General features: G+C 37.8%; 1 protein-coding gene across 9 annotated transcripts in view; it reads left to right on the top strand.

Moving 5' to 3' along the window:
- The window catches only part of DOCK10 (dedicator of cytokinesis 10), a 246665-nt gene that overhangs the window by 149652 nt on the left and 72239 nt on the right, over positions 1–24774 (top strand). For all 9 annotated transcript variants that reach the window (XM_076005985.1, XM_012749382.2, XM_076005984.1 and 6 more), the window contains 8 exons: positions 8029–8212; positions 9451–9536; positions 9857–9940; positions 10063–10218; positions 15560–15781; positions 15984–16106; positions 17344–17426; positions 22417–22539. In XM_076005985.1, the coding sequence (XP_075862100.1) occupies positions 8029–8212; positions 9451–9536; positions 9857–9940; positions 10063–10218; positions 15560–15781; positions 15984–16106; positions 17344–17426; positions 22417–22539 (1061 nt within the window). The remainder of the gene's footprint in view (positions 1–8028; positions 8213–9450; positions 9537–9856; positions 9941–10062; positions 10219–15559; positions 15782–15983; positions 16107–17343; positions 17427–22416; positions 22540–24774) is intronic.

The raw sequence follows: 24774 nt of genomic DNA, 5'->3' as shown, positions 1-24774 counted from the left end.
AGGAGAGAAAGATAGGATTATAGAGCAAGAGCAAGATATGGGTTTACAGAGCATGATACATACGCCACAGATGTCACAGCAAAGGGAGAGCAAGAGGAAGGGCTCAAAAAAGGGCTGGTTATGATCTGCGTCTTGTTTTACAGTGCCCGGATTGGGACCTCCCCATGGGTCAAATGTCACCATGGAACCACTTTGACTGGACATTTGGCAGATTTATGACCTGAGCCTTACTGCACATGCAAATTTCCAAGAGCCCCTCTGAAAGCCCATTTTTGGGGGGTAAATCACAGCAGCACCCACTTTTGTCCCTAGGAGACCTGGAGTCCCTCACTAACTACCTAGCACATATACATCATCTTTCTTCTAAGAGGTTTTCCTTAAAGACAAGGATTACATTGATTCCCAAGAGTTTAATTTCAGGAACAGACATGGTGCTTTTAACAGACAATGTTCTACAAGCTCCTTCAGTCTTCACACTATAATCTTTAGTATTACATTTGCCACAGGCCACTGTAACAAAGAGAAACAGAATAATTGCATAGACCTCAGCTGGACATCCTGCTGCCAAAACATTTATTCTTTTTATTCTAATGAAATAACTCTCCTTATTCCCTCTCAAGTAAAAATTGGAGCCATCGAGTGTTTTCACAATCTCTCCTCAAATTTCACAACCTCACTCTGGCGCGTGGAAGTTGAGGACTCTGTTTCTGGTCACAGGCCATTAGAGCGATACTTTCGGTTGCCGCTAACCCTCAGCACTCTCGTGGCTTGTTGCTAGCTGAGATTACATCTGGGGTGCTTGGATGTGTGGATGCCAATAGAGTTCTCTCCAGTTAGTCAGTCCTGGCCTATTTCTAGACAGTTCATCTATTAAAATCTGGAATGCTTCCAGGAAGTAATAAGGCTGAACTTTAAAAGGAAAGAATTAATTAAGTATTGCTGAGCACTCCACTAGCAGCGAAAGATAATTGCACTTTAACACAGATGCCAACTTTCCATATGGAAAGAGCAATGATGATCCTAATGGAGGGTGGAGATGGTTTTCTATTGTTGGTCACAAAGGAGCCTCTTTGGCCTTAGACATGTGAAGTAAAAGTGCAGCAATGAAGATCAATAACTATATTTTGTAGACATTGAGATGAAAAATTTAAATATTTTCTTTTCCATTTGTACTTCAAAGCTTTCTCTGGCAAATGAGTCATAACTTTTTTTAAAAAGTATCACTGTAGTTCTTTGTTATGTATGAAGTTTCCAGAGATAGAGTCTAATATGCAATACCTTTCTTCTTCAAAGAATTATAGAACTCAGCGGTGGACACGCATTTTAGTGCTATAATCTGACTGTCCACTATAGGAACCTTTTCTCCCATAATCTTTTACTTTGACTGTATTTTGTCTCTACTTAAACATTGCCTTAGAATTTAGAAAGAGTCTTATGGAGCAAACACAAAGTTGAGATTCGTGCAGGTCAGTATTCAAATCCTGGTTTTGCCATTTACCATCTGAAGACTTTAAGTAAGCTACTCAACCTTTTCATCTCAGTCTCCTCTTCTGTAAAACTAGACTAAATTGCTAACATGTGAAAAGGACTGGTAGGTAGGACAGTCAACCTTTCTTCCTTAGTTCTTCCATTCATTACAAAACTCACAACTTTAAGAATATAGACATTCCATTGTGGGAAAGCCTTCCAAGAAAATCTTGATTCACTGTCCTAAAATTCTTACCCCAATAAACTAATTGATCTCTTTTTTAAAATTTATGCATTAATTCATTCCACAACTTTATTTAGTGCCTACAACATGCTAGAAACTGTGATTGGGCATGGAGGATTCAATTCCTTGTTGAAGTCAAAATCAGAGAGGGACTAACTAACTATAGGCTTACTATGACATAGTGTCACAAGAGCTACAGGGGAGGTATGAATGGCAGAATCCATGATGTGTTCTGGGGGCACCAAACAGTGATGAACTCTTCTAGTTCAGGCTGCAAGTCTGTACAAAAAAGCTGGGCCTATCTATAGGATTCTCATGGTAGATTTTCAATATATATATATTTTTTAAGGTTTCAAGTCTGTCCCTACATTTATGTTCCTCTTTATCAAGAACCTTTATCCAGTATGTTGTATATCTTTTATAGAGGTAGGGGCCAGCTTCTTGAGATTACTTTGGGAAGATAGACATCGGGGTCACTTGTCACTTTATGTGTGGGTCCCAGATCTTACATATTTGCTTACAGCTCTTTCTTTGATTTGTAAGATTTTCCATCTGGAAAGAAGATTTTTGAGGGAAATAGTACAAGTTTAAGCATTGTTCTAGTAAGTGCTCAGGCACAAAATGTGCCTGAAGATGAATCATGTACACAGAGCAAATGAATAACTGGGATGAGTCAGACCGATTTTGTTGGGAACCATTACCAATGTGCATTGGGTAAGGGAAAAAGAGGAACAAAATCTTTGCTTCAGAAAGTGCTACCTTTTGTCCAGCGTTCATGGGCAGTTCAAGTTCATAACAGTCTTTAGTGAATATGCCATTTCAGTTTGCCTCATTCAGACCCAATCCATATCATTGTGTTTTCCTTAGAATAATTCTTACACATGTATTACAAGGGTGACCTCAAGTGCAGATAAACTATTACCCAGCTTTCTCAGACACTTTAGGTGATATTTATGATTGACACTTTCTTGGATTCTGGCAAAAATAAAAGGCTTAGTTACAGTTTTCCACTTCTTTGTAACATCATTAAACAGTATTAGGTCTGTTTTAGAGGACTATTCTGCCAATCTGGAGCAGAACTTCCAGTTTTGGCTTCTTCTGCTTTTTCCTGGGACTAAGGGCTATTTAAGTCTGCATTACACTGTTTTACTCCTTCATAGTTCATTCATTCATTTATTCATTCATTCTCACATCCAACCATCAATTCATCCATTCCAGGTTGTGCCACCATGGTAGAGAATGAACGGCCCAAGAATCCCATCTGTCTTGGGTCTCTATTTCAATGGTGATAATGGCTGATGTCACTTTATAAAGGCTTAAATGGGGGAAGGCAGAGTGCCAGACACTGTTTATTTCATCCTAGGTGCTGGGTCTTGGAACCATGTGGATATGGGTTCCAAGACAATGGCTTCTCATGAGTAACTAAGGCTAGAAGTTCAGATACCTTCCGCAGGTCAAGCAACCCACTGCATGAGTGAAGTGAGGCCAGATATGAGAAACAGGGGCATCTTGGACTGTGTAGACCTGGAGTGTGCATGCCCACAGAAAGCCAGTAAAGTTAGGGGTAAAGAGGAGGGGAGAACCTTCCAATGAAACCAAACCTAGAAGCCAAATATGACCCCTAAGCCTCCCATTAGCAAACAGTGGTTCTAAAGATCTCACTTCCCAGGATAATAACAACCAAAATGTTACTTATAATTTCCTTCATGTAATATATTATTTGGCAGCAGTTGATGGAATATGCATTATTATTGTCCCCATTTATTCAAATAAAACTCAGAGAAATGGAGCGGCTTTCCTAAGCCACAGAGGTAATAAATGACAAAATTAGATTTGAGGGAGAGCATATGCAAGATTGCAGAAAGATGCCTAGGAAAATGCTGTCTTTATCATATATAAAGTGGGCATACTTACACATATCCATACATTTATCATACATAAGCCACGTGGGCAGAAGAAACACTACAAAGATATGCTCATGTGTAGCTTTTAGCAATGAGTGTTAGATGTAGAATTCACTTATGCAAATACTGTATATATTGGAAAACTTGTGATATGCAAAGCATGTGGAAAGGCCAAATATGAACATAGACGTGGCTTCTATCTTTGAAGAGCTTCTAGCCTTCAAAGATGCAAGAAAAGATGCAAGAAAAAGATGAAGAAAAAGATGCAAGAAAAAACAAAACACTTAGGTATCGGGAAATAAAACATGCATGGTATACCTCAAACAGTAAGTCCTGATAACATATGCAAAAATGAAATTACACTTATCACTGCATGATGCTATATTATATTATACGTAGATTATATATGATATTGTCTTTCTGCTTATCTGTTTACTGATAGGTACTCCATTAAACCAGAGTGTAAGTTCATTGAGGGAAAGCATTTTACTTGAATTTTTTTCAGTGCTGTATAACTGGTACATGGAAAATACCCAGTAAATTTTTGTTGCATGAATGAACAATAAACCTACAGAGAGCAAACAGGATTGTGTGGAGGATAAGTACTAATACCATTAACCTGGATTTGGTGGTGTATATTTTCTTTTAAAACTCCTCTTTTGTTCATGCAAAATTCTGTAAAAGATGCAAGAAAAATAATAGGTATGGAATGGATATTTTGTTTGTGTAACTTCCCTCTTTGGTACTCAGCCCTCCATTGGCTTCTCTGGTTTTCTTGGAGTATCTATAATTTGGAGCTTTTTCAGGGGCAGGCAAAACAGTTTGTCACAATTCATTAAATGCATCAGATGGTGGGACATATTCGCAGGTTCCTGTTATCCATGAAGTCATGGAGCTGGGCTGCAGTAAGCTCTCCTGAACAAAGTGGTGCCATTGGCTGCAAAGGACATTGATTTAAGGGAACTAGAGGAAAATTGGGGGAGTAAAAAGAAGATGATTACTTCTTGATTACTATTTTAATGACTTAACAATTGCACTTCAAAATTATTAAAATGTCTCATTGATTTTCTATTTTTGTTCTCTCGTTTTTGCTGTTCCATATGCCATTATCTTCAAGATTATAGAGAGTGCAATAGAAAACCACTCAGGCATCTTGATCTTTCCCAACATAAGCTTCTCTATGCTGCAAGTAATTCTTTTCTCTCAAAATAGAAAAAGATAATGTAGTTTTTGAGAAGTTGCAAATAGAATATTTATTTTACTTATAAAGTCCCTTTTTGTGAAATGAGAGCCTGTAATACTTTGCTCCAAAATTTTAAAAATATTTTTGATAATATTGTTGAGGCTGGCAGCCACATTCAAAACTCATTTGAAGTACAGATGCAATTTAGAAAATCAACTTTTGTTTATATTTTGTAATGTCTTATTTCTGAAATTTTAACAATTTTTGGCATCTTCATTTGAAAGCAGAGTACGATCCACCACTGCCTTTCTGGCTGCCCACCACACACACACACACACATACACATACACACACGCACACATACACACACACACACACACACACCCACATACACATACACACACACACTGTTTACACTGTAGTCAAAATGATCTTAACATGCAACTCTGACCTTTGACTTGCCCTAATCGTTCTGTTCTATGCTCTTATAGAACCTAATACCTCTTCTTGAAAACATTCACACAGAATTTAAGCACATTTTTTTTTCTGATTTCACATTTATAGGATGAATTGCTTAATGCCTGTCTTCCCTATTCCGCAAGGGCAAGGACTGACTATGTTTTTGCCCGACACAAAGTATGAACACAGCAGATAACTCTTTTATGAGTGAATGACATCACTGCACTAAGCACTGAGGATAGAAATTTAGCTTCTGCCTTTATGAGATGGATGGGCTAATGAAAAGCCAAACCTGTGAGTGAGTCATGGCAAGACAAAGAGATAAATAATGCTTGACAGTGATGCAAAGGTATGGAAAGGAGCAAAGAGCTTGTCCTTGGAAGAGTCTAGAAAATGGCATTTGAGCTGTGAATTTCCACGTGAGAACCATAATTAGCGTTATAGCCAATTCTTCTTCCTCCTTCAGTTTCTAAATTTCACTTTGTCTTGAGCCTACCTGTGCCCCGCTGTGTGTTCTTGCCCACTTGGAGGGGCCAGGACTTGCAGGCCACAGCGACCTCTTTGGTGTGCCATGGTGGCAGGGAATGGCGAGGAAGACCAGCATTAGCCGATCATCGTCTATGCCCCTGGCTCTCAGCTCAGTGGGTGGGATGAGGAGCACAGCTGCTGAAGTGTACAGGGATTATTTTCCCTTCTCTGTCACTTGCCATGGATGTAATCCCAAGCACGTTTTAATTAATCTCCCCAAGCCTCAATTCCATCATATGTTAAATGGAATGATGTGATTTGTCTCATGATGGCTGTAAAATACAGAGCAAGTGTTTAATAACTGTTGTGTTTGCAGCAGTAATCTTGCTGTTGTGAAAGTTGAAAGGAACAGCTATCTTGGGAGAGTCTGCGAAGGCATTCCAAAGGAAGAGGGATATTAAAAATTATTTTTTCTTGCTACTAGGAAGTAGCAATCTTGTTCTCAAAAAGAATTTTATACTTTGGTACAATCTCACAACTATCACTCTCATTTATGATTCTTCTCCTATTTCTACTCATTTAATAGAGCTATCTTATGTGTTAGGTTTGTTCTATTACAATTATGAATGCGCTGCGGGCTTTATAACATGTGGGTAAAAGTTGAACACCTGCATCAGAATTGCCTGGGAAGGAATCAAGGAGGGAGTATCTTCAGTCATTCTTACAACAGTCACCCTCGTTCCATATTGCTAGTTTGTATCATTGGGAGGCAGTTTCCACTTTGAATTTACATTCTAATCTCAGGACAGGAATAAGTAAAAGTGTAACAATTTGTCCTTGTATTCCCCTGCTTTAAAGGTCCTTCCTTGAACTATAAATAGCCCACTCCTTTTTATATATTTTAAATTAGACCTCTCCTTCTGGAAAAGGCCTATTTTTGACCATCCAATCTAAAGTACCTTCTCATCACATCAGTGCATTTTAATTCTCTGCACAGTGGAGAATCTGTTTTTCAATTGTTTGTTCATTTCTTCGATCATTCATTCCCCTTCCCTACTAGAATGTCAGTTCCCCAAGAATAGGAACCTATTCTCTTCCATTTATAAAACATGACTGTTTTCAACCCAGTGTTATTGAACCCGTCTTTGTGTCAGCACTGTTACAGGATACAGTGGTTTGCAAAACTGACCCAGTCCTCATGGAGATAGCCTTGAGGAAGACATATATTTGTCAAAACGAGCAGACAAACTTGAATATGCATATAAATCCAAATTATTGTAAGTGCTCCTGAGGTCCAAGACTGGGGAATTGAGGAGGTTTTCCATTGAGGTTTGAAGAGTGAACACAAGTCATGTACATACACAAGGGGCAAGTTCGTGTTCCCTGTGCTGGCGAGAGCATGCATTGGGGGACAGGGGACAGGCAGCCTGTCTCAGGCCCTGTGGCAGCAATAAAGAAGTGAGAGGAACATATTTGGGAACTAGAATAAGGCCTTGTGAGTTGGTCCCAAAATGCAAAGTAGAGATGTCAAGTTAGAGAAGGGTGTGGAAGTTGATGGGGAAGCCAGGGCCAGGAAAGGACCTAAGGCATCACACACATGATGTCAGTTGAAGCCATTGCACTAGATGAGAAAGAAAAGAGGGAAAGGAGTCTAAGGCAGAGCCAGGATTACCATTAGAAGTCACAGGGGGAAGGAAGACCCAGTAGAGGAGATGGAAAGATGCTAGGCCAATGAGGCGGAAAGAAAACTAGAATAGAGCGTGGTCCTGGAAACCAGGGAAAGATGGTTTCAAGAAGGAGGTGGTGGCCACTATGTTAGTTCTGCTGAAAAGTCAAGGAAGATACAAATAAAGAAATGTCCCTTGGAGAGTATGACCTTGGAGAGTATGACCTTGGAGAGTGACCTTGGCAAGAGCTGCCTCTGGAATATGGTCGGGTCAGAAACACAGCTGGAATGAATCACAGACAGAACATAAGTTGAGAAAGCGAAGGCAGAAACTCGAAGCAACTATTTAAAGAAGTTCAGAATATACTCACACATGTGCCTGAAGATGAAACTTTTGAGCTAACGTGACCATGCAATCAACAAAAACCTAAATAAGATTTTTCTTAGTCCAAAAAGCTTTGAAAGAAACCAAAATAATTTATGCCCATCTAAAATTGTGTCCTGTTCTAGAAGGTTTTCTTTGTGTTAGCTACCTGTATGAGAAGGCTTTGGAAACCCAACCCCATATAAAATGTCTCTCACTCTCTAAGACTTATTTTTTTGGTATTTTTCTTCTTTCTTTCTTTTTATTCCACAGAACAACAGACTAAGAAAATATGCTTTTGAATTGAAAATGAATGACCTGACCTATTTCGTGCTGGCAGCTGAAACAGAGTCAGATATGGATGAATGGATCCACACCCTCAACCGCATCCTGCAAATCAGTCCCGAGGGGCCCCTGCAGGGGAGGAGGAGCACAGAGCTCACCGATCTGGGGCTGGGTGAGAGAGAGCCCGTGAAGCCATCTCCCTTCCTTTGTCAAGTGTGGCCTGTTCTTTTTGGTTCATTTCAGCTGCTAGGAATTGTGGGAGCTGTCTGTGCAAGCTCATCCATCCCAGAGCTATTTGCTCCAAGAAATCACTGCTGAATCTTTACTGATTATGATGATCACCACTCATAAGTGTGATTTTGCATCAATGGGCAAGGATTTGAGGCTGTCACGTAGCCAAAGAAGTTGGGAATCATTTGTGGGCACCATCCAAAATATGCGCATGTCTGATGGAATGTTCCCTTAGAGGAGACATTTTGTGGGTTTTTGGCCTTTCATTAAATTTAATGAATGAACCTCATACTCTGTTAAGGCAAATATGGACTACTGCCTTGTAGTTAAAAGGCAGTTTTCACTTATGCTTTTTGATCATACTGAGATCAGCTTATTTGTAAAAGTTCCCAAAACTCAGCATGGTAGTAGAGATTTTTATAAGATTAAAATTATTCTTCTGCCAAGCCGAATTCACTCATAAGATTCTGATTCATTCTTGACAAAGAGAAGGGAGCAAGAGAGAAGAAAGAAAAGGTGAAAGGAAGACTAGAAAACAAATCTATAGCTACATAGAAGGCAAGTTCACCACCAGCAAAGTCAGCCAGCCCGCCCCAGAGAAAACCATTTTAAAACGGTGCATAGTACATTAGAAACCAAAGCAGCTTTAAGTTGTCATAGTCTAAGTGTCATATGCTCCAAAGTTAAAATCACAGGATGATGAGGAAGAAAACTGTTGGTGATTTTAATGCAACTATTGCATACCATAGTATGTGTTTTACATTTATGATTTATTTAATAATAATCAACTGTGGCATTAATTTTTACAGTGTCTTATAGGGTTTAAATAACTGGAGCAAGCAGAGAGATTCTAAATTGATGTCCTGAGCATCAGATTACTAAAAATGCATGCATATTTAAGAAAATGTTAGTATGCATTAATGAAGTAAGTCAAGACAACCCCAAGTATCAGTGTAGTGTTGTAAAGAACAAAAGTTCTTACGGACACAAGATGGTGCCACGGCAAGAATCCCAAAATGATCAAAAGATCTGATTTCCAGGCCCAGATCACCTAGGGGTATGCAGTACTAGAGTCAGGGCAAAATGAGGGCTTAGGCTCACCAATGTCCCTCTTAGTTCTTGAGAAATGCACAACTCATGAATATTACTTAATAACCTCTCTTGGTGTATCTTTTCAAGATCCGCTGGACAATGCTGCAACTTGTGAATGCACGCCAGAGGAGACAGATTCTTCAGACAACAGCCTACACCCAGACTTCGCAAAAGTAATGAAGTAGCCATTGTACTTGCAAATAAACTTGAAGTACTTATTATAATAGTTATTGCTTTTATAGAAAAGATGGAAATAATCTTTTTAAGATTTAGACTAAGAAACTAATTCAAAACTTTCCATTGACCTATGTGCTTTACTTAACATGCACACAGCGTTCAGAAATAAAAGCATGTTTTTACAAGATTTTCCAAAGTGTTAACAGATAGTATTAAAATAGGGACAATATTAAGGGCTAATTCTGGGCCAAGTGGCTATGTCTGGGGCTGCATGTGGATATTTAGACACCAAAGACTAACACAGTTTTCTCTGCAGTACCTCGCAGAAACTGAAGATACTGTAAAAACAACTCGAAACATGGAGAGGCTAAATCTCTTCTCGCTGGATCCAGACATCGATGTAAGGCAGAATCCTATCTAAGCAGATATGAATTTGACCCCTACAATTGGGGTTATAAGTTAGAATGTCTTTTTTTTTTTTAATGATGGGTATTTGATGACTAAAACTTGCAATTTTTTTAGACCTTGAAACTTCAAAAAAAGGATCTTTTAGAATCTGACTTTGTGATCAAACCATTTGAAGAAAAAGCTGCCAAGAGAATCATGATCATTTGTAAAGCTCTCAACTTAAATCTTCAGGGATGTGTTACAGAGAATGAAAATGATCCGATAACCAATGTAAGTTTCTGTTCCCTGGCGTCATTTTCCAGTGGGCCAAGATCATACCACCCTCGTCAAAGTCTTTTCTATTCCTGCTAATTCCAGACACGGATTTCACACTATCTAGTGTATTAAGGAATATGATTCATAGCATTTTTCCACGTTACGAAAGTGCACAAGTTCTAAAGTAGAATTGTCAATATACTGCCATACTGTCATAAAATTTTCCTTTTAATTTAAAGAAGCAGCATCAAAGGGACTCTGTTCTGGGATTCTTTCCATGAAATCAGCATGGTGGTTTAGAGTTTCCTAAGGTATTGTTTGTATCCTCTTAGTGGTAATCCAGATGGCTTTTAAACTGAAATTTTTATTTTAATATTTATATATTTTTTCACATATATTAGAGAAAAATCAAAGCTAACAAATAAACCCTATGATTTTATAGCTGTCATTGCTGAGGACAGGTCTAAATAGTGAATCAAGTAAAATAATATTAAATAAATATGAAATAAATCATGGTATAGGTGGTACATGTACATGGCAGAAATTATAAAGGTTGTTCACTGATATTTGGAAGCATCATAGCGCTCATTAAATCAATACCAGATTCCTTTTCCTACTAAGGGAGCTCTCTTGAGAATTTTCTCTTAGTACTCCAGTGGACAGTTGCACAGTGATTATAAATGTATGTGTGGGAAGGGGGCATTTTACCAGCAAAAATATTTTTAAATGTTGAACTATGAAAGAGAAAACAAAAATCACTCATAATCCTATCACCAGTACAAGTCCCAGTTAATATTAATATTTTGGGCATATTTCCTTGTATTCTTTTTTAATGCATCCTGTTCTAACTTCTAAATCAATCATCCCCTAATTGTCGTCTTTCACTTTAAAGAAGAAAACTGACTTCCAGATCCTTGCCACAAGTCACAGTGACTTTGGAAGGCAGAAAGAACATCATATTTTCACTATAAACTGGGCCCTCCCAATCCCATGTCTTTCTCTATTGATGATACGGTGAAAGTAGCCTTGACAGTCGTCACAGTGAGCAGTTGGCAGGAAGGACTAACGTGTTGAGAAGACAACTTTAACACAGGAGCTCCTGTCCTTGTTTCTTTATAGCCTCAGTGATTCCCCTTTGAGACTCCCACCCCCTGGTGTAGTAGATAAGGTTCATGGTGTGCACTTCTGATCTAATGAGAAGAGTCCAATGGGACATGCCACTCTCATCAGATCACCCGGCTTTCCAACTTAGGCTGGGCAGGTGGCTTACCCTCAGTCTTCTCTCCTGGAAATGGGAAAAATAACAGTAACTATTTCACATGGTCATTGTGAAAATTAACTGAGGTGATACATGGAAAGCGCTTAGACATTGCTTGGTACAACGTAAGCATTCATTAAATATATACTATTATCTGAATATCTGGGTAATTGCTTTGAAATTTGTAAAAACTATGCATTCAAGGTATTGATATTTTCATTGTGACATGTGAGATCCTTGTTGACAAGTAAGCTAAAATGGAAATGTGTCATCGATAAGAATCTTGCCCCAAAATAAAGCTTCTTCATATTTTGTAACTTTTTGTGCTAGGTGTAAGTAGTACTGAAAGTAGTTGAAGTCAGATTTATTCACTCTCCATCAAGTACTATTTGGTATGCCTGCTGTGAGCCACACTTGTCCTGAGTACTGGGAAAGCAGCAGGGAAGTATGTAAGTCAGGTACCAAGTCTCTTGGAGATGACACTGTTTTTGTAAAGAACAAAGAGTAAGCAAGAGAACAAATTAACAAGATAACTGTACACTCTGAAGAGTTTTTTAAAAGAAATAACTGTGGTGAGACATGATGCTAGTAACTGGGGAAAGGGTTACTTTAGACAGGATGGTCACACAGGGCCTCTCTGGGGAGGTGACATTTGAGCAGAGACCTCAAGGTTGAGAAGGATGGAAAGGCAGCTCAGGGGACAGCATTCTAGGCAGGAGAAAGAGCAAGTGCAAATGCCCTGAGACAGGTAAGTCTTGGAAAGTTCTAGGAACTGAAAAGAGATAGGGAGCCAGATGAGGTGGGAGAAACAGAGGTAAGATCATGCAGGGTCTCATAAGCCATAGAGAAGAGTTTGGATTTATCCTAACTGTGAGTGGAAGCCATTCAAGCCATTTAAAGCATTTAAAATGGTGTGCTCTGATTTGTATTCTTAAAAGATCCCACCAGAAGAATGGATTGATGGAAAGAAGAGCTGTCAAGGGAGGCCAGCGGGGAGATTGCCACCAACATTTATTGTGGGGCCTGAAGTAGATAGGGCTGGCAAAAGGAAAACAGACAGAAATGGGTGGATTTGATTGCTGTTTTGTAAATTGAACTGTCAGTTTTTCCTGATGAGTTGGATATACAGAGTAGGGGAAAGGAAAATCCCAAGGATGAGTCCCTGGTTTTTGCTTTGGATATTTCTGTACATGGTGGTGCCATTTACCAAGATGGTAAGACTGGAGGAAGGGTGATTTGTAGGATATATAGGTCAAAAATTCTGTTATAGACACGTTCAGCTTGATAGGCCTGTGAGATATCCAAACAGAGATGTCCTCTAGATAAACTGAAATGCAAGTTTGAGACTCAAAGGAGTGACCATGAATGGAGATATAAATTTGGAAGTCTAGTGCAGACAATGACCTGGGTGCAATCATCTAAAAAGGTCTATGTACATAGACAAGGGGCCAGGAACCAAATACTGAAAGGATGAGTAGAGTAGTGACCAAGGAGGACCAAGAAAGAATGACTATGGCAGTAGAGATGAGCCAAGGAATAGTCACGAAACAGAGAGGGAACAGCTCAGCTGTGGGGTGGTGCTGAGGAGCTGAGGAACATGAGGTCAAAAGGGGTCCAGTACCATGTTTTCCTCCAAATAAGACAGGGTCTTATATTTATTTTTCCTCAAGAAGACACCCTACAGCTTATTTTCAGAGGATGTGTTATTTTTTTTAGGTACGGTACAACAATATATATTTATTCAAATATAGTTAAGTCATCTTCTTCTGGAACATAATCATAACTCTCCAAACCCTGAATTCCATCCTCAATTTCTTGCGACTCTATTTCTTTTAGAACCATTGGCCCCAATCTCTCATGTCGAGCAATAGAGCTCTCATGGGGCAGATGAGAAGGGCTGCTCGTCTTCTTTACCACTCCTCGACGACGAAATGCATGGGTTGTGCAGATACGCTGCGTAGCCACGCCCATCACTAAGTCTTATTTTCGGGGTAGGGCTTATATTGCACAAATGCTTAGAAATTCTGCTAGGGCTTACTTTATGGGCAGGTCTTATTTTCGGGGAAACATGGTAGACAGGGCCAAACAAAAGATGTCAGTGACCATGGCAAGAGCAACTCCCATGAAGTGGACAGTGTTAGGTATAATCTGACCATGCTTTCATGTAGGATTTCAAAACAAAACAAAACAAAAAAACCTGGAAACTTGGTTCATTGAAACTATGTGGAAATATCAGGAAAATTTAACACAAATTGTTATGTCACTTAGTCTTAATTAAATAAAAATAGGCCAGGCCTGGTGGCTCATGCCTGTAATCTCAGCACTTTGGAAGGCTAAGGCAAGAGAACTGCTTCAGCCCAGGAGTTGGAGCTTGCAGTGAGCTATGGTAACACCACTGCACTCTAGCCCTCGCAACAGAGCAAGACCCTGCCTCAAAAAAAAAAAAAAAAAAAAAAAAAAAGATGCTTCTTTGGACCTAGCATATCCTTAAGTAAGAGTTAAAAATCGAACTTAGATACTGAAAATCAAAGATAATGGCCTTTTCATGCCAGTGCCAAGAGCATATGACTCCTTCCACACGGATTCCTTTCTTTGTGCAGAGACCCATATTCAGAAGCAAAATGTTTGCATTTGGGCCAATCTCCCCAGGCAGGAGAACAGACTCAAGTTTATAGATCAGCCTTAGTGGGCCCTTTCATATCTGTCAGGCCAAAGGGTTAAGTTGATTTGGAATGTTTTATATGTCTGCATTGTTTTAAATTTATTTCACAGTTGATGCAAATCTTGAAAAACTAGGAAAATGCTTTTTGAGAAAAAATTTCATTGTGCTTATAAGCAATAATACAAAAAAATAATAACAGCTTCACCTTAATGGCAGTTTGGTCTTTAATAGTATTATTTTTAAAAATCTTTGTGTATTTATTCAATGACACTCTTTTGTTGATGTAACTATTTTTGAATTCATTGTTCTAATTCAATGAGCATGTTTTAAATTAGTTGCAGTATTTCTCCAGGTTGCTAAAGAGCCAACTACTGCACTTAATGAATGAGCTTCTAAAGACTCCCTGAAAGAACTTTTTCATGATGAGAAAACAATATTTGACAGCATGTAATTTTTTTGTCAGTAAATTGAAAACCAAATTCAAGTTGATGGTTTTATAGTATAAAATATTTCTTTGAAAATAGAAATTGATCCCAAAAATCCAAACTAATAAAGCTGCCTCACAGTAGAGCCTCATTTAAAATTATGTGTTCCTGAATTTTTTTAGAGTATAGAATTCGCAACATACAAAACATATGACTTAATTTGTTAGGCTTTGAAGGTGCTTTGTTAAACAAATCCCTGTTGAAAAGCCAGTGATTTGACATTTACATTGAAAAAGGTGGATTGGAAGAAATAAATGAATCACCATATGAGCTTTAATTTCTGACGGGTTATCAAAGTAGGTATTTATTTCCATTCACTGAGCAGAAATGAAAATCAAAATGCAACAATTCAGGAAAAATAATAAAGATTATTTTCCTTTGACCTTCAATGTGTTTTGAGTTCTTACCTGAGCTACTTTCCTGTAATTTTTGTGTTTTTCAACTCTTGGCAGACTACCACTACCGCAAACCAAGAGTTTTTGTAAATTAAATTGGTAAAATACAAAACTTTTACTTCGTAACTGTTTTATTTTTTTAAAAAGTAATTTATTGAATTTATTTTACATATGGGATTCTATTTACAACAGTAAGGGAGCTGGCAAGTATTGCTTAGTATTGAAGAATTGAACGTGTACCCCTGTTATAACAGGTATTTTCCGAGAGTGTGTAGGGGAAATCACTCGAAGGATTTGTAAGGCCAAACCATCCATGTAGCGCACCATATGGAAGAGACTGCTTGGCAGGGAAACTAGAGTGAAGAAACCACTGAAATACAGTACTGAGTTCCAGGGCACCTGCTGGAGGAAAGGGTTTCAGGTAGTTCTCAGAGTCAAAGAGAGCTTGCTTTCTGCATTTATTTTATCTACTGCCTTGTTAGATGGCATACCAAAGAGGCTATTGCATTGGTAATGATTTCATGTCAAAAACATCTTTTCTTTCTTTTTCATGCAGATTGAGCCCTTTTTTGTGAGCGTGGCACTTTATGACCTCAGAGACAGCAGAAAGATTTCTGCTGATTTCCACGTGGATCTAAATCACGCAGCTGTGAGACAGATGCTCTCGGGGGCTCCTGTGGCTTTGGAAAATGGCAACATCGACACTGTCACTCCACGACAATCAGAAGAACCTTACGTCAAGGGACTTCCAGAGGAATGGCTAAAATTTCCAAAGCAGGTGGTGCTTTTGTTTCCTTCCGATGGGACAGAAAATGCTTGTTCCATTGTTCTTACCAATAGATCACATAAGACGGGCAATTTCCCAAATAAAAATTCCCTTAAAACTGTCCTTTAAAAAAAAAAAAAAAAGAAGTAGCATTTTGTAAATGTCTTCTATGTGGTGTCTTAGATGCTCATTAGTTGCTTTCTCTTGTGCACAGGCTGTATTTTCTGTAAGCAATCCACATTCCGACATCGTTTTGGTGGCCAAAATTGAAAAAGTGCTGATGGGAAACATTGCAAGTGGTGCTGAACCTTATATTAAGAATCCAGACTCCAACAAGGTATTGCATAAACTTTCTTATAAATAACTTCGTTTGCTTTCAAGAAATGGAGTCACACTACCTTGCCAAGTTATGAAGTTTAATAAATGTATGTCTTGAAATATTCACTTATTGGTGAAATGAATATCCACCAGGAAATTTTTTAAGTATATCTTTTTGGTTTACATTTCATTTGACCCAGCAATTTCTGATTTCTGAGAATCTATTGGTAGCAATAAATTGAAACATGGAAAAAGCTTTAACCCCAAGATCAAAGTACTAACAATATTTAAAAGTTTGGAATAATCTGAGTGAAAGTGAGTGAATAGTTTACTAAGACATCAGCACTGCTGATAATGAACTAAGTGAAAAAGTAAGACAGATAATTGTACATCAAATTATAATAGCACCTAAGTGAAGAAAGAAAGAGGAAAGGGAATACTGTAAGTGCCTTGGATGATGGAACTACAGGCAATATGTTTCTACTTTCTACGTTTCTATTAATATTGACATATTTTCTTTAATAATCAATGTTACTACTTAATCAAAAATAAATATAAAAAAAATCTATATTTTTCTGGTCAAGGGAATATATTGGGGAAATAACTCAAAAGAACTGCATTTATGCATGTGACAATTTAGGGCAGAGTTTAACATATTTATGAGGCTCCTTTAACTCAAGGTTTGGCAAACTACAGTTTGTGGGCCAAATCCAGCCTGCCAGCTGTTTTTGTAAATAAAGTTTTATTGAAACACAGTCACACTCATTCATTTATGAATTGTCTATGGCTGCTTTCCTGCTATACAAACAGAGTTGAAAAGTTGTGACAGAGACTGTATGGCCCATGAAGCTCAATATATTTACTATGTGACCCTTTACAGAATAAATCTGCTGACCTCTTCATAAGGTATAAAGAGGATATAATACAGACTGTGGATATAAAATTGATAACAGATTTTGTTCAAGATTTTAAGGTCTTTTAAGGCAAAAAAGAAAAGGAAAAAAGTTGATATTCCAAGAGAAGTGTATTTTCGACATTTTGAATGTCTTAGCTAAAAAGAAAGAAAAATGTTATACAATAGTTTGAACACAGAAGATACCATTTAGCTTTTTATACGGCACAATGTATGGACCAGTGAGGCAGAGTTTCTCTGAGTTTCAATATAAAATAATACAAAAAAGTATTTGGTACTACTTTACAGGTACAGCTTATAAAGTGCTATTCTAAACAATATTTTTATTTATTTTTTTCCTCAGTATGCACAGAAGATACTAAAATCCAACAGGCAGTTCTGCAGCAAATTGGGGAAATACCGCATGCCATTCGCTTGGGCGGCGAGGTAGGTTGACAATTGCAACCAACAGAATAGAAATACATGAATACCCGGCATGGGAAGCTTTAGTTTTCAACACTTTTGTGTTACTTGTTATGTTTAATGTACCCACATATAGAAGAATGCTAATGTGGTCATCTTCGTGAACATCTCAAGCTCCCCAGAGACATATGTTTCACAAACAGGTTAGCAAGACAACTTATAATAGAGGGCAGTGACATATGTACAGTGTGTGAATGACCAGGTAAACCGTGGGTTCTTGGCAGGTAGCAAAACAAAGCCATACTTGTTTATAATGTATATCTGGCTTAACAAAACTTTGGAGGTATGTCAGTCCTGAGAGTCTGGTGTGCATAAACTTCAGATGGATGCACTGTGATTTCTTATGCAGCTGCATGTTTTCATTTTGGCATCGAGCTCAAGTCTATATATGGATGTCCAAATGAAACCATCAAACTGATCGTTTAAACTCTCTTTGATTTCATTACTGATTAGCATAGCCAGATTTATCAGTACTAGTGGACTCTCTGATAGAAATGCTGAGTTTTGTGGACACTGATGGTGGCATCATTCAACTGGACATATAACCTCTGCTTAAAGAATAAGAATCTGTTTAATCATCAATTACTATTGTCCTCCTCAATCCCTTTCCATCTTTATTAGTATAAGCATTTCCTAAAGGAGGAAGAACCTGGTACAGACTCCTAAGGAAAAAAGGTCAACAATAAACTGAATGAAACAAAAAAGGTTAGAGCTACAAAATAAGATAGCCTAGCAAATATTGATTGAATTTTAGTAACACTATCCAAATAGCAGTAAATTAACATTCAGAAGGAAAGGGAGACCCTGTTAGTTATGCCATTTTTAGGTCTCACAGTTCCCAATGATAAGTACATTCAGAGTAAACTCACTGGTATTTGTCATTTAAAGTTGGAATCAGGTAGGTGCAGAGAGGAGAAATGTGGAAGTTTGGGCAGCAGTAAACCAAGACAGATTCATAAAGTCCTCAGGAATCCTTGCCCTAAGGAAACCTTATAGCAGGGGAGGAGGAGCCCAGTCCCAGGAGTCTGATAAACAACATCTAGATCAGGCCACCACTTACTGTGTGACTTTGAACAAGTTTCCCAGGGTTCCCATCTACAAAATGGAGCTGACCATACCTCGTGGACAGCATGTCAAATACAATCTCAGATGCAAAAGCATTTGGCATATAGGATATCATGAATATCACTTTATCTCCCCTTTTCTATCTTTTCCTGCAGGGACAATTAATGCCAGGATATTCTGCATGAAAAAGATGTTATTTAGATATACTAAACCCTTTTTGCTGAATTTAATTGTTTTTATTTCTCATAAGCTTCAAGAGAAAGGATAACTAGTTATAATTCACGGATTAAACATTTTCATATTACGAAGCATTCCCAGTTCCCTCCAGAAAATCTGCTGGGGCAAATAAAGTCCAGATGTGTCTTGGCAAAAGTGAAATATTCCAATGTAGCAAAATTACAATGGTGCACACATTTTCTCTTTAAGGAGCCAGCATTGTTCTGAGATTTTAGAAGCAAGCACTTTAGAGCCAGCCATGAAATATCAACGCAATCCTTTACTAGCCAAATGACCTCAGACCTCAGACAGGTTACTTATAATGTCTTTACTTCTGTTTTTTTAAATCTACAGAAGAAGCATAATAATATCTAATTTACTATTGTAGGGATTACTAAGTACAGATATGTACCCAATAAAAGATTGCTATTATTAGAAACCATTCTTCTAAAATTATTACTAAAAGTCACTTGTGAGGATCATGTTCACCTCAACAAGTCCCCTTTTCTAGTAAATTTGGGGCACTGAAGAATAATAGGGAGGAAAAAAAATAAAAGAATTACACATTATTGAAAGAACCTGAGAGGTTAGCAGAAGTGACAATCCTACTTTGAACTTGTCCCCAGTAAAATACGCTGGAAGAAAGACAGATAAAGTTTCTAGGGAGGCTGACAGTATTGCCAACTATTGAAGTGATTACTCCTAGGATAGGACAGCCGAAGACACCACAAGCTCATGCTGTATTAATGCCCAATTAGTGGTTTGGTTGTAGGTTAGGAAGCAGTATGTACCACCAATTTGTGTGTATACCTATATGATTCATGGTACCTAAATTTCCCTGGCAACTGAGAAAACTGGTTAGCAGTACAGTTCTAAAGATTTCATGTTAGACCACATGGATTATCTAACCACAAAAAAAAAAATACAAAATCCAGCCAAAGATTTTAATTTCCTTTTCACAGTGTGAAAACCGCTTCAAATAAATGTGGCAGCATCAGAGTCAGGCTAGTTGTCACTCAACGTCATTACCAGCTTCCTGACATATTTCAATACCTTATTGATATTGCTGACTGTGTGGCTACTTTTCCTTTCTATTAGACTTTGGAGATTGCAGTTTGTTTCTCAGTGTAGCTTTCAATGTGCCCTAAAACGTTTTGGCCCTTACAGCCAGTGGTCATTAAAAGAGCAGAATTGACAATTTTGTTTATGACCATATTTTTACCCAGGTCTAATCATGCCACCCACCGCAGTGCTCATCACTGTGAGCAACATTTTATTTGAAGTTAATGTTATGTTCTCATATTTGACGTCAGCTGTAGTGCTGCTTTACAGTGAAAAGGTTTTCCTTGGGGCAGGAAGAGAGAACACATACAGATCACTACATAGGGCATTTTATACTCATTGATTTGGGAGAACATTGGCCCTTCCAAATATGTCGTGTTGAAAATGGAGCTGTTTCCATGCATTTCACCCCAGAATCATATGTGACTAAATCCATGCCAGGGCTCTTTAGTGATTTCTTTCACTCTTGTCTCATTTGACATTCTAAATGGACAAGCACACAACACGGAATTTCCTCTAAAATGAAACAATACTGAAATAAATATTTTATTCTCATGTCTCTACATCTAGAGAAGATGCACAATGCTCCTATGATCTAAGGTCCCTGTGCTGACAGCAACATCCCCATCCCCATCCCCAACATCCCCAGGTGGTTGTTCGACCTCCCTTTGAATCCTTCCATCGACAAAAACCCAAGGGCATCCCACAGTGCTTCCTTCTGTCTGTCTTTCTCGAGCTCTGATGATTAAATAATTCATCCCATGAAATAATCTTAAACTGCCTGACAACCACTTTTATGTTTTGTCTTCCACGGGCATGAAAACAGCACATCTCATTCATTCTGTCCATCGTGGCTATTCATGCTGCCTGTGAGCAAAGCTATCAGGGACACCTAAGTTATTCCTTCAGGCAAGAAAGCAAAGAACAGACTCGTTCACACAGATGGTTTTGAGATGGCTGGGACATAATTCATGATCCCTCCAATCATATCCCAAATATCATGGTGCTGGGACCTCACAGTGTGATGATCATTGCTCCACTGCAGCAGTTGGAAGTAGGCACAGCGTCCCAGCCATCCCGCACCATCTGTGTAAGCGAGTCAGTTCTTTGTTCTCTTGCCAGTTAGTATATTTATTGAGCAACCACAGGTTGTATGGCAGCGCTAGCAAACTTCTCCCGTGGTGCTGTGCTCTCCATTCTCTTTGGGATGAGTTTCCAATTTGCAAGTGAGCCATTTCCATGACAGAGCTTTGAATAAGAGCAAAAACGAGTTTTACAACTCACATCTATCAATGTATTTGAAGTCACTGGTTAATTAAAAAGCTATTGCTCAAGTTCAGTATAACTTCTTCTCATGTGGAGAAATACATCAAATTGGTTTCAACATCTCATACACTCAAACAAAAGCCGTGTGTAATATTTAAATAAAATTAATTTTCAAGTTCAATGTTTTCATTCAGTCTCCCCAGTGTTATTTGATAGAGGGCCTTTTTACCTTCTCTCAGTCCCTACTTAGCAGAGAAAAATGAGGAGACATGTGGAATGAATCTAAAAATATCATTCTGATAAATTCCTGTCCTGTTTTCTATATTTTACACCAAAGCTCTATGATCTGTTATCCATTTAAGTGGCCACTTCAACATGGGTATTAGATTATTTGGTTAACTGAAACAGTGATAATATATTCTAGTTAAGGCCTTTAAGTTAGAAGAAGTAAGAATTCAACATTGAAAAAAAAGCAATTATATATGGGTCTAGTTTTTCTTTGACTCTATATTATATGATGAAGTATGAGGAAGAAAAATCTAACATCTAAGCATGCTATGTATATGAAACAAGTATTACCTGATGTTACTATATTATTTGGACAAAAACACTTTCTGTATTTTAACTATGTCTATATAGTCCCAACACAACAGACCAACAAAGGAAATACATGGTTCAGATGATAGTGTTCTCCCTATTTAATACAAAAACCTGACTCAGGTATATTCCATTTCATCTTTGTCTCTGTACTGAAAGTTATGACATGGGCACCTTTATCTGCATGAAAATGTTTTAAGAGTCTGGCCTTCTATACCCACATATACAACCTTACCCCTGCCCCGCTATTCATAAATCCTAATAGTGCCACCCAAATGGAAGTAACCCTGCCTCACCCACATTTAAGGTGCCTCGAGGAAATAATTAAAAATAATAACATGTGTTCTTATTCCTCTCCACTGCTCTAATACTCCAAGGTTTTGATATAAGCTACTAAAATGTAAGACATCATTAAAAAAATAGTCATAATATGGACTGCTATCACTTTAGGCATAAAGTTGAAAATAAGAAATTAAAGACGTTGGGGGGAAATGGGCATTTATTGAAACCTTAAAATCTGTACCCCCATAATATGCCAAAAAAAAAAAATAAATAAATAAATAAAAAAAGAAATTAAAGACGATGAAAATAAAGTGTGGAAATGAAACTTCTAAGTATTTTTGTCTTTTTATTTTATAAGTTCCTAGAGTTTATTCCATTGTAAATGAGAAATTTAATTTAGTCACCTTAAAAACACAACTCCATAAACAATATCCAAATACCAACCTGAATAAATACTTTCTTTCAGATCAGTATTTAAGGACAACCAGGGAAATGTGGACAGAGATACGAGATTTTCACCACTGTATAGACAAGAAAATAGCAAGATTTCAACGGAGGACCTAATTAAACTAGTATCAGATTATAGAAGGTATGAATTTTTTGGATACTGTTAAACTTAACATGAATCAGCTACATGCATTTGTTATCTCTGCATAAACAATACCTGATTATCTGATTCTCCAATGTCTAAACTCCCCCAGAAAGCAGATGCTTTTCAGATAACTTCACATGTGCTCAAATTGTGCCACAAAAGTAAAATTTGCCAGAATTATATGGAGGGGTTGTGAAATGTTAAACTATATCAGTTATCTATTGCTGTGTAACAAACCACCCCAAAACTTAGTGGCTTAAAATAACAACACTATTTATTTTACTCCCGAGTCCACAATTTGAGCACAACTGAGTGAGGAGAGCTTGTCTGCTCCACACATGGCTGTGGGTTGCAGGAGACCAGCTGGGGCGAGGGGATGTACTTTCAAGACGGTTCATCTAATGTCAGGCCAGTTGGTGCTGGCTGTTGGCTGGAAGATTTGCAGGGGCTATGAGCTAGAGATCTTGGTTCTTCTCCATGGGATCCTGTCCATGAGATACTTTCACTTCCCTATTGCACAGCGACTGGATTCTAAGAGTAAGAGTCCCAAGGGACAAGAAGTAATCACTGCGGATTTCAGGCTGGGCCCTGAAACAATGATAGTGCCATTTCTGCCATACTGTGGTGTCAAGCTGTTGGCAGAGCCTAAGGTACAGAACCCAGATTTGAAGGAGGGGGACATAGACACCTCTCAATAAGGGGAATATTAAGGAATTTTAGGACCACATTTTAAAACTTCACACAACAGTTATATTGCCATGAATATAATCAATCATAATAGCTCTGTCATTCAAATACTTTTGGAAAAGACAGTGGAAATTATTGCTATAAGAAGAAAAGTATAAAAGCCATAACATTTTTTAAACAAGTCACCATACATCCAACATCTGATGATGATAAAATCTTTCATTACAAGCTACTAACTATCTTAAACAGTTAACCCCCTATTACACACAGTATTCTTGTACCCTTTGCCCTTTCCCAAATATTATCTCTCAGCCTCCTCACCTAAAAATCAACAGTCTCCTACCACTTAATTTGTTTGTCCAAAATGAAAATAATATATTCTGAAGCAAGCATGATTAATATTTATGTAGCTTCTATAGAGGATATGTTTCTATTTGACTAGAAGGAAAGTTTTCCCAGTTTGTTTTGGTTCCAGAAAAAAGATAAACTCTAGAAAGCAAAATAAAGGTGAGGAGTAAAATCTTGGAAAAGTTCCTGAACAAATCTATAAGAACAAATCTTCTTATTTTCAACTTTATGCCTAAAGTGATAGCAGTCCATATTATAATATGACTATTTTTTAATGATGTCTTACATTTTAGTAGCTTATATCAAAACCTTGGAGTATTAGAGCAGTGGAGAGGAATAAGAACACATGTTATTATTTTTAATTATTTCCTCGAGGAGTCATCCTATAAGACTACTCCTTACATGGGGACAGCTTCCCGCCCTCCAAGGTAATCAAACATCCTGGTCAAACTCACACCATAGGCTTCATAAGCCAGGCACTAGGTGAAAATTAAGAGTGCTTTTCCCTTTTTACCTTTTGGCCAGTGTACTACAGCATGAAAATTTGTCATGCTGAGTAGAAGAGAGTAGGAAAAAGGTTTTGGGGTGATCTTATATAAGTAGTAGAAAAACAAACTCACAAAATCTGTGATATTAGTGAATAGCAAAATATATATATGTATGTATTACTGTGGCAATTAAGGGGTACCTAGAATACACATTGCAATGCTGATATTAAATTATTTCCTGGAAGCCTCACACCTTATGACGTTTATCCTCAGTGATGTGCTGACAAATGTTTAACAACCAGCTCCCAGGGGAAAAACTGATTTGTATTGATGGCCAATTTCTGTGGTGTAAATTCTCTTGCCATTGCTGATTTCAAGCCAACAATGGGGCTTCGCTGAACATGGAGTTAGGAAGAGATGTGCAACTTTTATAGCATTTCCACCATACAGTTAGATGTATATAACCTCGAGAACACAGATAATCTTACTTTGTCGTAAAATAATTAGAAAGTGGAAATTTTGAGTACTTATTACCTTTGCATTTAATATAACTTGTTGAATAGTAAGTGTATACTATTTGATTTTTAATAATGGCTTTGTTTAATGACTGTCAGGCAAAATTCCTGAAAATTTAACAATCAGCTCTCACTAGCTGGGAAGAGTTGGCTCTGACACATCACTGGAATTATTCCACCTTTCAAAGTAGATC

This window comes from Microcebus murinus, chromosome 8, assembly GCF_040939455.1.
Source record: "Microcebus murinus isolate Inina chromosome 8, M.murinus_Inina_mat1.0, whole genome shotgun sequence".
NCBI classification, from domain to species: Eukaryota; Metazoa; Chordata; class Mammalia; order Primates; family Cheirogaleidae; genus Microcebus; species Microcebus murinus.
The sequence above is the reverse complement of the archived record's forward strand: the minus strand, read 5'-3'. Positions and strand labels throughout refer to the sequence as shown.